This window comes from Prunus mume, linkage group LG5 (assembly GCF_029339155.1).
Source record: "Prunus mume cultivar Tortuosa linkage group LG5, ASM2933915v1, whole genome shotgun sequence".
Lineage (NCBI taxonomy): Eukaryota > Viridiplantae > Streptophyta > Magnoliopsida > Rosales > Rosaceae > Prunus > Prunus mume.
Genome location: NC_142702.1, coordinates 26,247,850 through 26,259,796, shown reverse-complemented (window position 1 = coordinate 26,259,796; position 11,947 = coordinate 26,247,850). Strand labels below are relative to the sequence as shown.

The 11,947-nt window shown below is 37.9% G+C and overlaps 2 protein-coding genes across 2 annotated transcripts; one reads left to right on the top strand and one right to left on the bottom strand.

The window, feature by feature from the left end:
• Positions 1-1,776: 1,776 nt before the first annotated feature.
• LOC103333036 (Calcium-dependent lipid-binding (CaLB domain) family protein) lies at positions 1,777-3,077 on the bottom strand. The gene has a single exon (XM_089052725.1). The coding sequence runs from the start codon at positions 3,060-3,062 to the stop codon at positions 2,001-2,003; it is 1,062 nt and encodes a 353-aa protein (XP_088908851.1). The 5' UTR covers positions 3,063-3,077; the 3' UTR covers positions 1,777-2,000.
• A 3,857-nt stretch (positions 3,078-6,934) lies between these two features.
• Positions 6,935-11,794, top strand: PXN (Mitochondrial substrate carrier family protein). Its single transcript, XM_008235499.3, has 11 exons — positions 6,935-7,238; positions 7,327-7,404; positions 7,514-7,588; positions 8,512-8,642; positions 8,892-8,946; positions 9,261-9,371; positions 10,149-10,217; positions 10,285-10,392; positions 10,535-10,603; positions 11,136-11,190; positions 11,319-11,794. Exons 1-11 carry the CDS (start codon positions 7,158-7,160, stop codon positions 11,498-11,500), a joined length of 1,014 nt encoding a protein of 337 aa, XP_008233721.2. The 5' UTR covers positions 6,935-7,157; the 3' UTR covers positions 11,501-11,794.
• The last annotated feature ends 153 nt before the right edge of the window (positions 11,795-11,947 follow it).

Genomic DNA, 11,947 nt, shown 5'->3' with positions numbered 1-11,947 from the left:
CTTAATTTTTAATATGAGACAAATAATCTCAACAACAACCATACCAATACAAATTTCAAGAAACCATTGGTCTGGTGTTCAGTCGGCTTCAATTTTAAAATGAGAAAAAAGAAAAGAAAAGAAAAAGTGTTTGTTTAGGTTGGATGGATATTGGGTTTGGGCTTTAGCAACGTATTGAGTGATAAGGCTAGATTGGACCAGTCAGTCTCAGATGGTTTCTGAGAGATCCATGGGTTATTGTTTGAGGAGTCTGCCTTCCATTGCAGTTCGTCTGCTTGCTAGTGATCAAGCCCATTTGAGAGGCCTCTGCTTAAACCCGTAGGAGTCTTCGGAGAGTAAGTAAAGATCCTCAAGCTTTTTTCTCCTTTAAGTAAGAGGATTTGAATACAACAGAAAACAGCACAAATTTTTAAAAAATAATATATATTGCCTTCTAAGATTGATGGATCTCCCAGTTCATCTATATCACTTTTGGTTTCATTCCACTCATTAAACTTTTGTCAAAAAACCAAGATCCCTTCAAGCTATCCAATCTTTTATTACTCGACTCCACTCCGACAAAGATAATAGAAAAGTACAAAACTGTGATTTCCCGGTCCTTCTCCATGAGTTTCATGTGCTAAGTAACCAGATGGCTATTTAACACATGAAACTCATGGAAACGGCTGGAACTATTCCTGTCGAGTTATACAAAACAAACGGTCTTGTTGCTTCTTCATTGTCTCCTCTATCGCCACACAAACCACTTTAAACATAGCAAAAATCATCATTTCATTCCTCAGAGTATCAATGACAGATATGACTCAGGTATGGAGGTATTGATTGGACTCCATAGGGTTGAAGCTTGGTAGGTTTTTACAGTTCCAGGGCAGCTCCTGGTTCAGTTCCAACAGTCTTAAGCATTGGGAAAATCCTTGTTGCATTGGAAGAGAATAAGGAAAGGCTTCCTAAAACCTTGAAACACACATCACTGTCTAATATAAAAAAGCATAGGAAAACCCTTGCTGCACCACACACAAGACAGAGGTAGAGAAGGCGAATACCTAAGATAACCTTTGAACCATACACACCAGTCTAGAATCACAGCAAAGATTGCAAGATACATTTAGCTGCAGTACAATCATCGTCGGATTACAGATATCCAACTTCCATAGTTGTGAATGTGAGCTAGACTCAAAGTTCAAACACAAAACCCGTTTCCCCAATTCGAAATTTCTTCTGCTCTCAATCATATCTACTAAAAAGAAAGCCTAAACTCAGAGCATGAATTCCCATCCCAGGAGTACACAACTCTCCGGCTATACAAGGTTGCTTTGAAGGGTACACAAAACCTTCCATCAGTCAAAAGCTCAAGTTGAGCTGCTCAACCATCCATTCATCTAAAAACTGCTTCAATAAAATCTATGCTTCTTTCTACCATTTACCAACTAACTCTCTTAAACAATCCAAAGAACCATATCCAGTTTGCTACATTAAAATGATGCCAAAACATATGGACTAACTTTCAACATCCTCAATGCTATTGAAACAAAACTCTTTAGCTCAAAACATCACCAGTAAACCAATCAATCAAACTCTGTTACTGTACCAAGTATTTGAGATCAAACATATGGACTAACTTTCAACATCCTCAATGCTCTTGAAACAAAACTCTTTAGCTCAAAATATCACCAGTAAACCAATCAATCAAACCCTGTTACTGTACCAAGTATTTGAGATCAATCATACAATTCATTCCAAGAAAACATATGCATTCGACAAAAGCGAACAAACACATTACAAGCTCCACATGAAATTCATTAATAACAAACCAATATTTATTCCATAATAAAACACTGATTTAACATTAAACTCTTGTCTTACTTCAACCAAACATCCATAAGCGCCAAGCTTAGATCAAATTCCACATAAAATATATATACATATACACCGATAAACCGCAAATTAACATTGCGCTTTAGTCATTAAACCATACCTCAACCTCCGATTGAATCAATCAATCAATAATCGGCACGATAGTTGCTGTAATCGTCACGCTCACGCAAGTCATTCTCAACCCTCTCCGCAATCTTATCTTCTTCGTACCTCAATCCCTCATCCAATGCCAGTCCACCTATACCTCCTGCCACTGCGCCCACAGCCAATCCCGTGCCCAGCCCCATCTTCCCACTCTTGGGCTTCTGATCATAATTCGAGTAGTCCAGTGGTGCGGAAGGCCCGCCAGGCCCGCCAGGACCACCCGGCCCACTGTAACCTGGTGGCCAAGGCCTCGGTGGAGGCGGAGGTGGGGCGCTGGAGTAGTACGCCGGATAGTAACTCGAGTAGGGATCGGAATACGAGCTGTAATGGTACGGCGGCGGCGGCGGTGGGGAAGCCGATGGAGTCGGAGCCGAAGCTTGTAGAGAAGAGTACGGCGACGGCGAGTATGACCTGTAGTCACGAACAGAGGGGGGAGGCATAGGGGCGCCTGAGTAAAAATAGCTGGGCGGAGGGGTCATATGGTAATCTGGCGGCAGAGGTCGTTCTCGAACGGCGAGCTTTACGCGGATCTTACCCTGTGGACGGCCCGAGGGGCGGACGAGCTGGAAGGTGCGGATTCGGGTGGCGTCGTCCGGGTCGGGCAGGTCCTTGAGTGGGACCCGTAGGGTGCCGACTAAGGGCTTGGGAGTGTCGGAGGGTTTGGAGTGGAAGATTTCGAGGGTGAGGAAGGAGTCCTGGAGGGGGAGTGTGAGTGGGACGGTGAACCGCTCGTTCCAGACCGGGCGGGTTGAGCCGGAGTCGTCAGATTTGGTGGCGAGTCGGCGGTCTGAGTCGACCCAGAAGACCGCGTAGGGCTTGAGGTCGCCGTTTTTCCAGTTGACGTTCTTTAGATGCTTGGCTGAGACGATCGTAAGGTCGAGATCGAGATGCTTCGGCGGTGGAGGGCGAGAGGTGGCCATCGGGGTTGGGCTCTCTGTGCTAACGTGCGCTGGTGGGGGTGCGGAGGGTGCGTATGATAATGGACAAGAAGGAGAGATGGAATTATTGTTGTGTTGGGGGAAGAAGGTAACGTTGGGCCGCATGTGAAATGACGATAATACCCTCTCTGTAGTAAATTACTGAAAGAGAAAGGGTAAGCTTTCCACGTCGGTTCAAATCCTTTGTGAAGGATAGTTTTACCTAATCACGGAGAGATTGACGATATTTATATTTGGTTTGTGTTGTGTAAAGTCCTTGTAGGTTATGGATTGTGAAATTGGTAATTCCTCAGAAGATTAGGAATCTAATTTTGGGTGACATAACATTCCTAATTTTCTTTTCGATTTGACCACACAAGAAGTGTTGATTTCCAGGGTCGGACCTCTAAAACCCGATTGGATTAGGAAATGTCCGATTTGAGTCATGGGATGTGGGCTTGTTATGGTGACTTCACTAGGCCCACCCAAATTTAATAAACCCAAGGATGTATGAGTGGAGTTTTTTTTTTTTTTTTTTTTTGGCCAGAACAAACGATAGTATATTTACAAGATATTTTTATAACGGTCAATATACCAACGCAACGCAATAGTCTAATACTCACAATAAAGCTACATTACAATTAAGTATTGAACTTATAACGAATTAATTTGAGACTTTTTTCAGCTAAGAGAAGACAAATATCATTAGACCGAAGACTAATTGGGTGTGTGGATTTTATATTGACTTTGTTATCGCTGCAAAACAGACGCATTATGCCCAACATAAAAACTCTCTTGAGTGAAGGTTGTCTCTAACAATAATATCGTTGATTAAATATTGCCGCAAGCAACAACCCGTTCCGCACCCAGTCTTGAAAGTTCTTTTTTTTTTTTTTTATGACGTCTTGAAAGTTCTTTGATGCAGTAAGTAATCTATATTCTAACCTGTTATGAAGAAAATTGATTAATTAGCATAAGTACTTAAGATGGAACTGAAAACAATTACTAATATATAAATCAATTGCATCTCATCAGAGACTTCCTAAATTATATTTAGAACAATCTAATGGTACCAAACAAAAACTGGGTGAAGAAATAAACAAAGAAAGAAACCAGGACCTAGTTAGGTCGTCTATAGTCTAATGATCAGCGTTCCCTCACTTTCATAGACAAAATTATGTGGCCTTCAGCCTTGACCAGTCCAGGCCCTTCATTCCTCACGAGTCCAAACCGGCCTTCCTTTTTCTGATTCATCTTCTTTGGCAGAGGGATTCTAGCCCTGCTCACGCTGGCTATGCCATCAGAGGTTCCTGGCTCGGTGTCGTTACTCCCCCTCAAGACCTCCACGTTCAGGTGCCCCCAACCCAAAAGGCTGGTCCTCAACGGAATTTCGCATTTTCCGTCCCATCTAGGGTCTGGTAAGGCACGAACAAAAGGAGTCCGGTACTCTCTGCCGGGTTCAACCCACACAAGAGCTCTGTAAATCCGATCGGAAGCACAGATGGTACTGCTACTTGGGTCGTCAACGCCGTCCGCATGGTATATGGTGACATTCAAAACAACTTGATGGTCTAAGTCACGTTGAAGCAATAAGCTTTTTCCTGCAGGTATTCTCGTGTTCCTCATCAGGGCTTTGCTCCGATGACCACCATTCTTCATGTTAGAATGGTCATGTGCCAATGCCATCCTCCCCATATATAGCTACCTATACCGGATACGAGAGAGAGAGAGAGAGAGAGAGAGAGAGAGAGAACCTTATGCAGTTAGAAGAGAGTTGCTGTGTTGAATCCTTATCGTAATAGGTGAGGATGCATGCTTAGACGTTGGCTAGGATTTATATAGGAAAGAGGCACCGGGAAGAGAGAGAAAACCCAAGCAAAGCTTTCCTATCCTATATAGGAACTACTTGCCTATTTTCTCTTCCACAAATCTAACACTATTATAATACAATTATTCGTATTAATTGCTATCTGTAAAACATCTATTAGTATTATCACTTTAAAAATATTTTAATAATTTATCGCTTTTCTTAGAATATATAAATATATATAATAAATAGTGTTGAACATTCATGGTCGACCATGATATGTCAAAAAACTAAAAACAAAAAACAAAAACAAAAAATTACAACGGAACAAGTAAAAAACAAACAAACAAAAAACACTTAACAAAGAACATTTCGGATTAATGCCTACTTAATCTTTACCATCATTCAAAATAGGAGCCGAAAAATAAAGAAGACATCAAAACTATGCAAACCCAAACATAAATTGTGGGCCGTAACAGCAAGATGTTCAACATCGCAATATTTATAAGTTAATGAAGTTACCAAAAAAAAGATGGACAATTAGATATTATAAGAACGTATTTGTGTTCCTTCACACAACTTTGAGAACTCGCTAACTCAGTTTGGGCAAGAGCAAAGGTAGAGTTGAGATTGGATTAAACAAACTTTAAAGGACAAATGGTACGCCAATGAGCATCCTTATTTTGATATGGCCTCATCACTTCTCCTCTCATTCAATATATCAGGTTAGTTTCCAATATTACCCTTTAAAATTAAAATCGCTAAAATAATTTATTTTCCTTCGCTTTATTGTTTGTCATTTTATGTAAATGAATCTTTCATCCAATTTATTTATTTATTTTTAGAATTTAGAGAGTTATTTCTGCTCAGACCAGAGACACATACAACCTGTTAGATGAAATGTGCAAGAGACCTGGTGCTGTGTTACTGTCTACTCACAGCGTGCGTTTTTATTTATTTATAAATATTTTATTTAAATGAAGCTTGGCCAAAACAACGTCATTTTGGATCAGGATTTTTTTAAAAAAAAAAAGAAAAAAAGAAAAAAAAAGCATAGAAACAGCTGGGCCATTTCATGGACTTCTATAGGGTTTTAGTTGGGTTTTTATAATTCCTTACTTAATTGGATTTTTATAATTTCTTACTTAATTGGGTTTTAATTAAGAGTTTTCCTTATTTAATTGGGTTTTGAGAATTCATTATCATCACCCAATTTCATCAAAGTGTGTATGCATCAAAGTCAGATGCATATATATATATATATCTTTTCTTAAGCAAACGCCAATTTTGTTCAATTTTTTTTTTAGCTTTTAGCTTTTAAAAATTGTACATCCGCTGAAAAATTCATGGGTCCGCAGCTGGGTGATGAGTTTTATATATTATAATTTGACTCTTAGGGCCAGTTTGGCATTCTTGTGATGTGAAAATAATTGTTGTCGATTTGCTGTGAGAGAAATTAGCTGTGAGAGAAAGTAGTTTGGCGTTTGGTAAATTTTTTGTTAAAAGTGTTGTTGGTATGGATTCCCATATAATTAAAAAATGATTGTTGCATAATCATTCAACCCAGCACCTCTTCGAAACTGATTCATGCATAATCAGAAAATGAAAGCACCTTATTAGCTGCTTTCTCTTATAACTTTCTATCACAGTAATTTTTAACAATAAGTAATTTTTTCATAGTTTACCAAAATGGTTGGCTTTCTCAAAAATTTTAAAAAATCACTTATCACCCTAAATAAGCAATACCAAACGGGCATCTAATAATGTTAAAAGTGTCCAAGGCGGAGTCCATTTTATCAAAGTCTTTATTTAAGAGTTTATTTATTTATTGCGATTTCTCACTCACCCACCATTGAAATGGAATTTAAAAATAAAAAGATTTTTATTATTTTTATTTAAGAAAAACACATTTGAAACCACAAGGTGTGGTGCGATTGGCAAACCGCCACCTCCAACGGGTGAGCTATCTAGTGCCTCAATAGTAAGGGTTCAAAACCCGTTGAAAGACTTTCAGAATCGCATGCCCAAACCCTGCGAATATTAATCTCACTCTTCGAGTGTGAGGACACCTAGTGATACTTACCAAAAAAGAAAAACGCACTTCACTAAATGGTGGATTGGAAGGACAAAAGGGTCCTAAAGCGAAAGCACCTACGAACGTCATATGCTTTCTTGAACGGAACAACTAAACCGAGGCAAAGTTATGGGACTTCTGATAGCGAGTGCCATCAGCGTGACTGCTCCCCGTTGATTGGTTTCGATAAGGCCAAAGTCAGAGATAGCCTTCTTCTCTCCCTTCCTCTCCAAAAAAAGTAAAAAGAAAAAAAAAAAAGGAAAGTAGATCTGTGATCCCTCATGGCTCCCTACACTTTGCCGAGAAAATAAGAAACCCCTGTATCTTTTCTCGAGAAAATATGTCGGACGCTTTGATCAATGGCCTGGCCGGAGCTGGCGGCGGAATCATCGCCCAGCTCATCACATATCCTCTTCAGACTGTATGAAAATTTATAGTCTGTTTTAATTGTTTCTCTTGAGCTTTTATTTTATTTGATTTTTGTTTAAATTTTGGGTCGTGATCTGTAGGTTAATACTCGACAACAAACAGAACGTGGATTGAAGAAGGAAAAGAGCAAGCTCGGAACTATTGAACAAATGCTTCAGGTATATATATAAATGTTCGCCGCGTTTGGTTGCTGAGAAAATGGACACATTTCTCTGTTAATTTCCATATATCTTATTATTAGGCGTGTGCGTGGTAATTGATGTGCAGGTTATAAATCATGAAGGATGGGAACGGTTGTACGGAGGTTTGGCGCCATCATTAGTGGGCACAGCAGCATCTCAGGTGAGCAAAGCTTAGCTTCTCATTCTTATTGTTACTAATACTATGATTATAAAATAGGAGGGAGGGAATGTGAAAAATATTTATGTGCTTCCGTAAAATTCAAATTCAGTGTTGTTAGCTGAGAAATTAAAGAAAAACAGAAAATTTGGAATCTTACAGCTTTTAACAGAACAGGAACTAATTTAATAAAGGAGTTTGGCCGTATATACAGATGTCTTTTATAATATCTCAGCGACACCTTGATTTGTGTTCTACATTGGCCAAAACCCTGAAGGAAAAAATGACAGAGAGCGGTGGTTGCTGGGTTTTTTTCTGTTACATTTTATTGGCACCCTTTTGCATTGATTTGATACAGTTATTCTCTTGATTAGTAACGGCTAGTGACTGCTATAGTGATATCCCAAAATTATCTGGCCTCCATTGTTAGGCTGTCTGCATGAAGCAGGCATGGCTGGCTTTTGACTCATGTATCAGATCACCTAATCAAAATACGTTGTGTGTATTGGCCCAGTTATCTTCTATTTTGTTAGAATTTTTAATTTGGATCCAGTCCATAAATCATGTGTTTTAGTTCAGAATTTAGATCATCTAAGAAGTCAACATTCACAGATCAATGCTTTCGTTACCTACATTGATCTGTACCATCAATGAAAAGTGAAACGAAGTATTTTGTTAATGTATATGCAGCCCTTTGAATAAAAAGTGAAACAAGGATGCCAGCTGCAATGTGCTTAATACTGTCTACCTAAACTTTAATGCTCTTCATAGTGCCTTTTTAGCCAGAACTTCCATGGTGTTACATGATGTAGGGCATCTTACATCCTTTTAGCTCAGAACTATAAACCTGTATTGCATAAATTTGCATCATATTTGTTTTAATTGGTTGTTTGGTTTCTTATGTAATTGCTATTTTATTGGTACAGGGTGTTTACTATTATTTCTATCAAATATTCAGGAACAAGGCTGAAGCTGCTGCACTTGAACGTAGGAAGATAGGGGTTGGTGATGGATCTGTTGGAATGCTATCTTCACTAGTGGTTGCTGCGTTATCTGGGTATTTTCTTATGCATTTGATTATGGCCTTAAGACATTCATTGTTTCATAATATATTCAAAGCTATAAATCATCATTTACTTAAATAGCTGCATTGGATTTTTCTGAGAACTCTTAATAAAATGCAAATATAGCTAACAAAAAAGATTTCTCAGCACTTACGGTAGTATTATTTTTTTTCATTATTAGTTCTCTTTCCTTGTTCATGTGATTTGCTGCTGAAAATCTCACCACAATTTTATTCTTGCAGGTGTGTGAATGTGCTGTTCACAAATCCTATATGGGTAATTGTTACACGCATGCAGGTAAAGATGAAATTCATTGAATCTCCAAATGTGAAAGTGACACCAAACTTTGTCTTTGCTGTCTTATTTGCGTATTTCTCCTTTTATTGTATCTATGTTTTATGCTAAAAGTGACCTTTGAAGAGCACTGTATTCCAGGATTTAGAACTTATCTCGGAATTTTGAAGTACCTATGATGTTGTTACCAATTTAACCAAATATTCTCTTCTTCTTATGTGTAGCTAATTTCATAAACTGTGCTTAAGCATCTCTGTTACTAAGTGTACAAATTTGATGTTATTAATTTATCGTTTGCTCTCTTTTTACACTGTTAGACGTATAAGAAAAATTCGAAGAAGTCCGAGCCTGGTCCGGAGCTATTAACTGCTCAAGATGAAGCAGTCCTTGCTGCAGCTGAGCCTCCTCCCTTTGGGACAACTCATGCGGTTGGTATTATGTTTTGTGGTACTCTTAATTCTTTGGCCTCCACCCAGGTGGGGGTATTGGGGTATTCATTTACTGATGAGTAACTCTTATATGGTTGCATATTACTGAATAAGTTGGCTTGAAATGTTATCAAATTTGTGCATTAAACATTATATGATTGCATGATGTATCTCTTTTCAAAAAAGAAATGATTGCACGATGCATCACTTGAATGAAAAATATTTTCACCACAGTGGAGGACTTTTACGTAGATGATAATATTAGGTTGATATATTGTGGATTAGCAATACTGTTCAGGTCCAACAGACTATCAATTGATCTGCAAATTGATTGATCACCCGATTGGTAACAAAATGGAACATTTGCATAAACTACCAACTAATTGTAAATTCAAATGTTTGAATTTTGAAACTAAACTGGTTGTGGAGCACGGTTTTTCCAAGAGATGGTAAACATGATTGGTCCTTCATCTAATACTACTGAAGGAAGAGCAACTGTGCATGATTGATAGTAAAGTGGGGTAAAATCAGACGGCGAAATATATACCAGGATAAATACAGTTCGGAATGCTGCTAATTAGCTTATTTTTATATGATGATGTTGTCATTGTTTAGACAATTCACAACAACTTAATTATTGAGTGGGCTGGATAGTTGTATCTCTATTGATTTCAATATTGAGTTTAGTTTTCTGATTCATGCTAGTTTGGCTTCAGTGCCAGATAATATTTTTCTTTTCCAATATTATTTCCTTAACTTTGTAAGGAATGTGTACAGATCCAGGAAGTTTATGATGAAGCTGGAGTTTTGGGTTTCTGGAGAGGTGTATTCCCGACATTGATCATGGTATGTAAGAAGTGTGTCTTATACAGGCTAAGGGGGTATGACTAATTGTTTCTGCTTTTGACCACAGGTGAGTAATCCTTCCATACAATTTATGCTGTATGAAACTATGTTGAAGAAGCTGAAGCAAAGACGTGCTTTGAGTAAGAAGGATAACAGTGGGGTTACTGCTTTAGAGGTTAGTTTCATGTAGATCTTAAACTTTTAAGCATCCCTAACCTAATGTAAAATTTTCATGATATATACCTTTTATTAGAGTACTTACAGTACGAGTACTATGTTTCTCCCCCTTGAGCTAATAAATTGCCTAATTCTGGTAGATATTTCTTCTTGGTGCTTTGGCGAAACTTGGGGCTACGGTCGTGACTTATCCTCTTTTAGTTGTGAAGGTGATTGACGTGACCTTATACAGATCTGTATTTGTGAAGCAATGCATACTTGAGTTGTTATGTGAATGGATTGCTATTGAAATGTGAAATGCTTGATCTAGGTCAAGGCATTTGAAGTTAACTTAGTGAACTGGAGTAAATGTCTAGAACTTTTAAGCTCCTCTGGATTGAAAAGACATGGATATGTGCCACCGTTTTAAATTTTGGCTGCTTGTTAGTTTTGATTTGAGCAATACACTCCCCCACACACCCAAAAAAAAAAAAAAAAAAATTGTGTAAAGAAAGGATTGGAGGACTTGGGTTGAGCTTCTGGCTAAGATTTGGTTAATGAGGGGAAACGAATAGTAAAAGATTGAGGAGATGACACTGGGAAGAGACAAGATAGTCTCGGTTCTGTATTGGATTTGGTGTCATTAAACTTATAAGTATATAAAGAAAGACTTTTAAAGTATATTGTGATCTCATCCATATAAATACTAGTGTTTTAGTGTAATTTCTTTTCAGCTTCTTATTGATTCTCTTGCTGATGCAGTCGCGGCTTCAAGCAAAACAGGTTACAACTGGTGACAGAAGGCATCATTATAAAGGTTTGAATATGACTATTTATTCATACATTGAGAAACTAAAATATCAAAACAACAATTCTGTATATTTGCAGATGAAAATATCTTGTTTGTGAATTATGATGTTTCATTACTTTTGGTTTTACGTTCAGGCACGTCAGACGCTATACTAAAGATGATTCGCTATGAAGGATTATATGGGTTTTACAAAGGGATGGGAACAAAAATAGTACAAAGTGTACTTGCGGCTGCTGTTCTGTTCATGATTAAGGAAGAGCTTGTTAGGGGTGCTCGGTTCTTGCTCACTAACAAAGTGAAATCAAAGCCTCCATAGTTGTGAACCTAACCTCTCTTTTTCGGCCACGCCTTCACCTCCCCATTCCCAATTGGTTTATTTCATAGTGTTATCGTTGCAAGATCAAATATTTATTCGAAATGTATTCGTCATTGTTGGCAAAGTGGTACATTGAATATAAGGGATTTAGGGGGATCAATTTGGGGTAATCTGGTAAGTTTACCCCTATTTTATTTTTAGACTTAATTCACCATGTGTATATTATACTGGAGACCCTAATTACCATGGGATAAGATCAACTAATAACATCAATAAGTTTGTTTTCAATAGAAAGTTTTGTCACTATGCCATTTTTCATATTACTGCATTTTGTAGTATGTTCGAATAATTTCACTATTTAACTCAGGAACAAATTTTTGTTTTTGTTTTCAAAATGGAAATGATTATTAGTACTTACAAATTACAATGCTTATGTGAATAAGACGA

Bases quoted from the DNA above. Each gene is read 5' to 3' on its own strand.
- LOC103333036 (XM_089052725.1), bottom strand. From the start codon at position 3,062: ATGCGGCCCAACGTTACCTTCTTCCCCCAACACAACAATAATTCCATC.
- PXN (XM_008235499.3), top strand. From the start codon at position 7,158: ATGTCGGACGCTTTGATCAATGGCCTGGCCGGAGCTGGCGGCGGAATC. The intron at 7,239-7,326 runs GTATGAAAATTT...CGTGATCTGTAG, and splicing joins TCACATATCCTCTTCAGACT to GTTAATACTCGACAACAAAC. The intron at 10,604-11,135 runs GTGATTGACGTG...TTGCTGATGCAG, and splicing joins ATCCTCTTTTAGTTGTGAAG to TCGCGGCTTCAAGCAAAACA.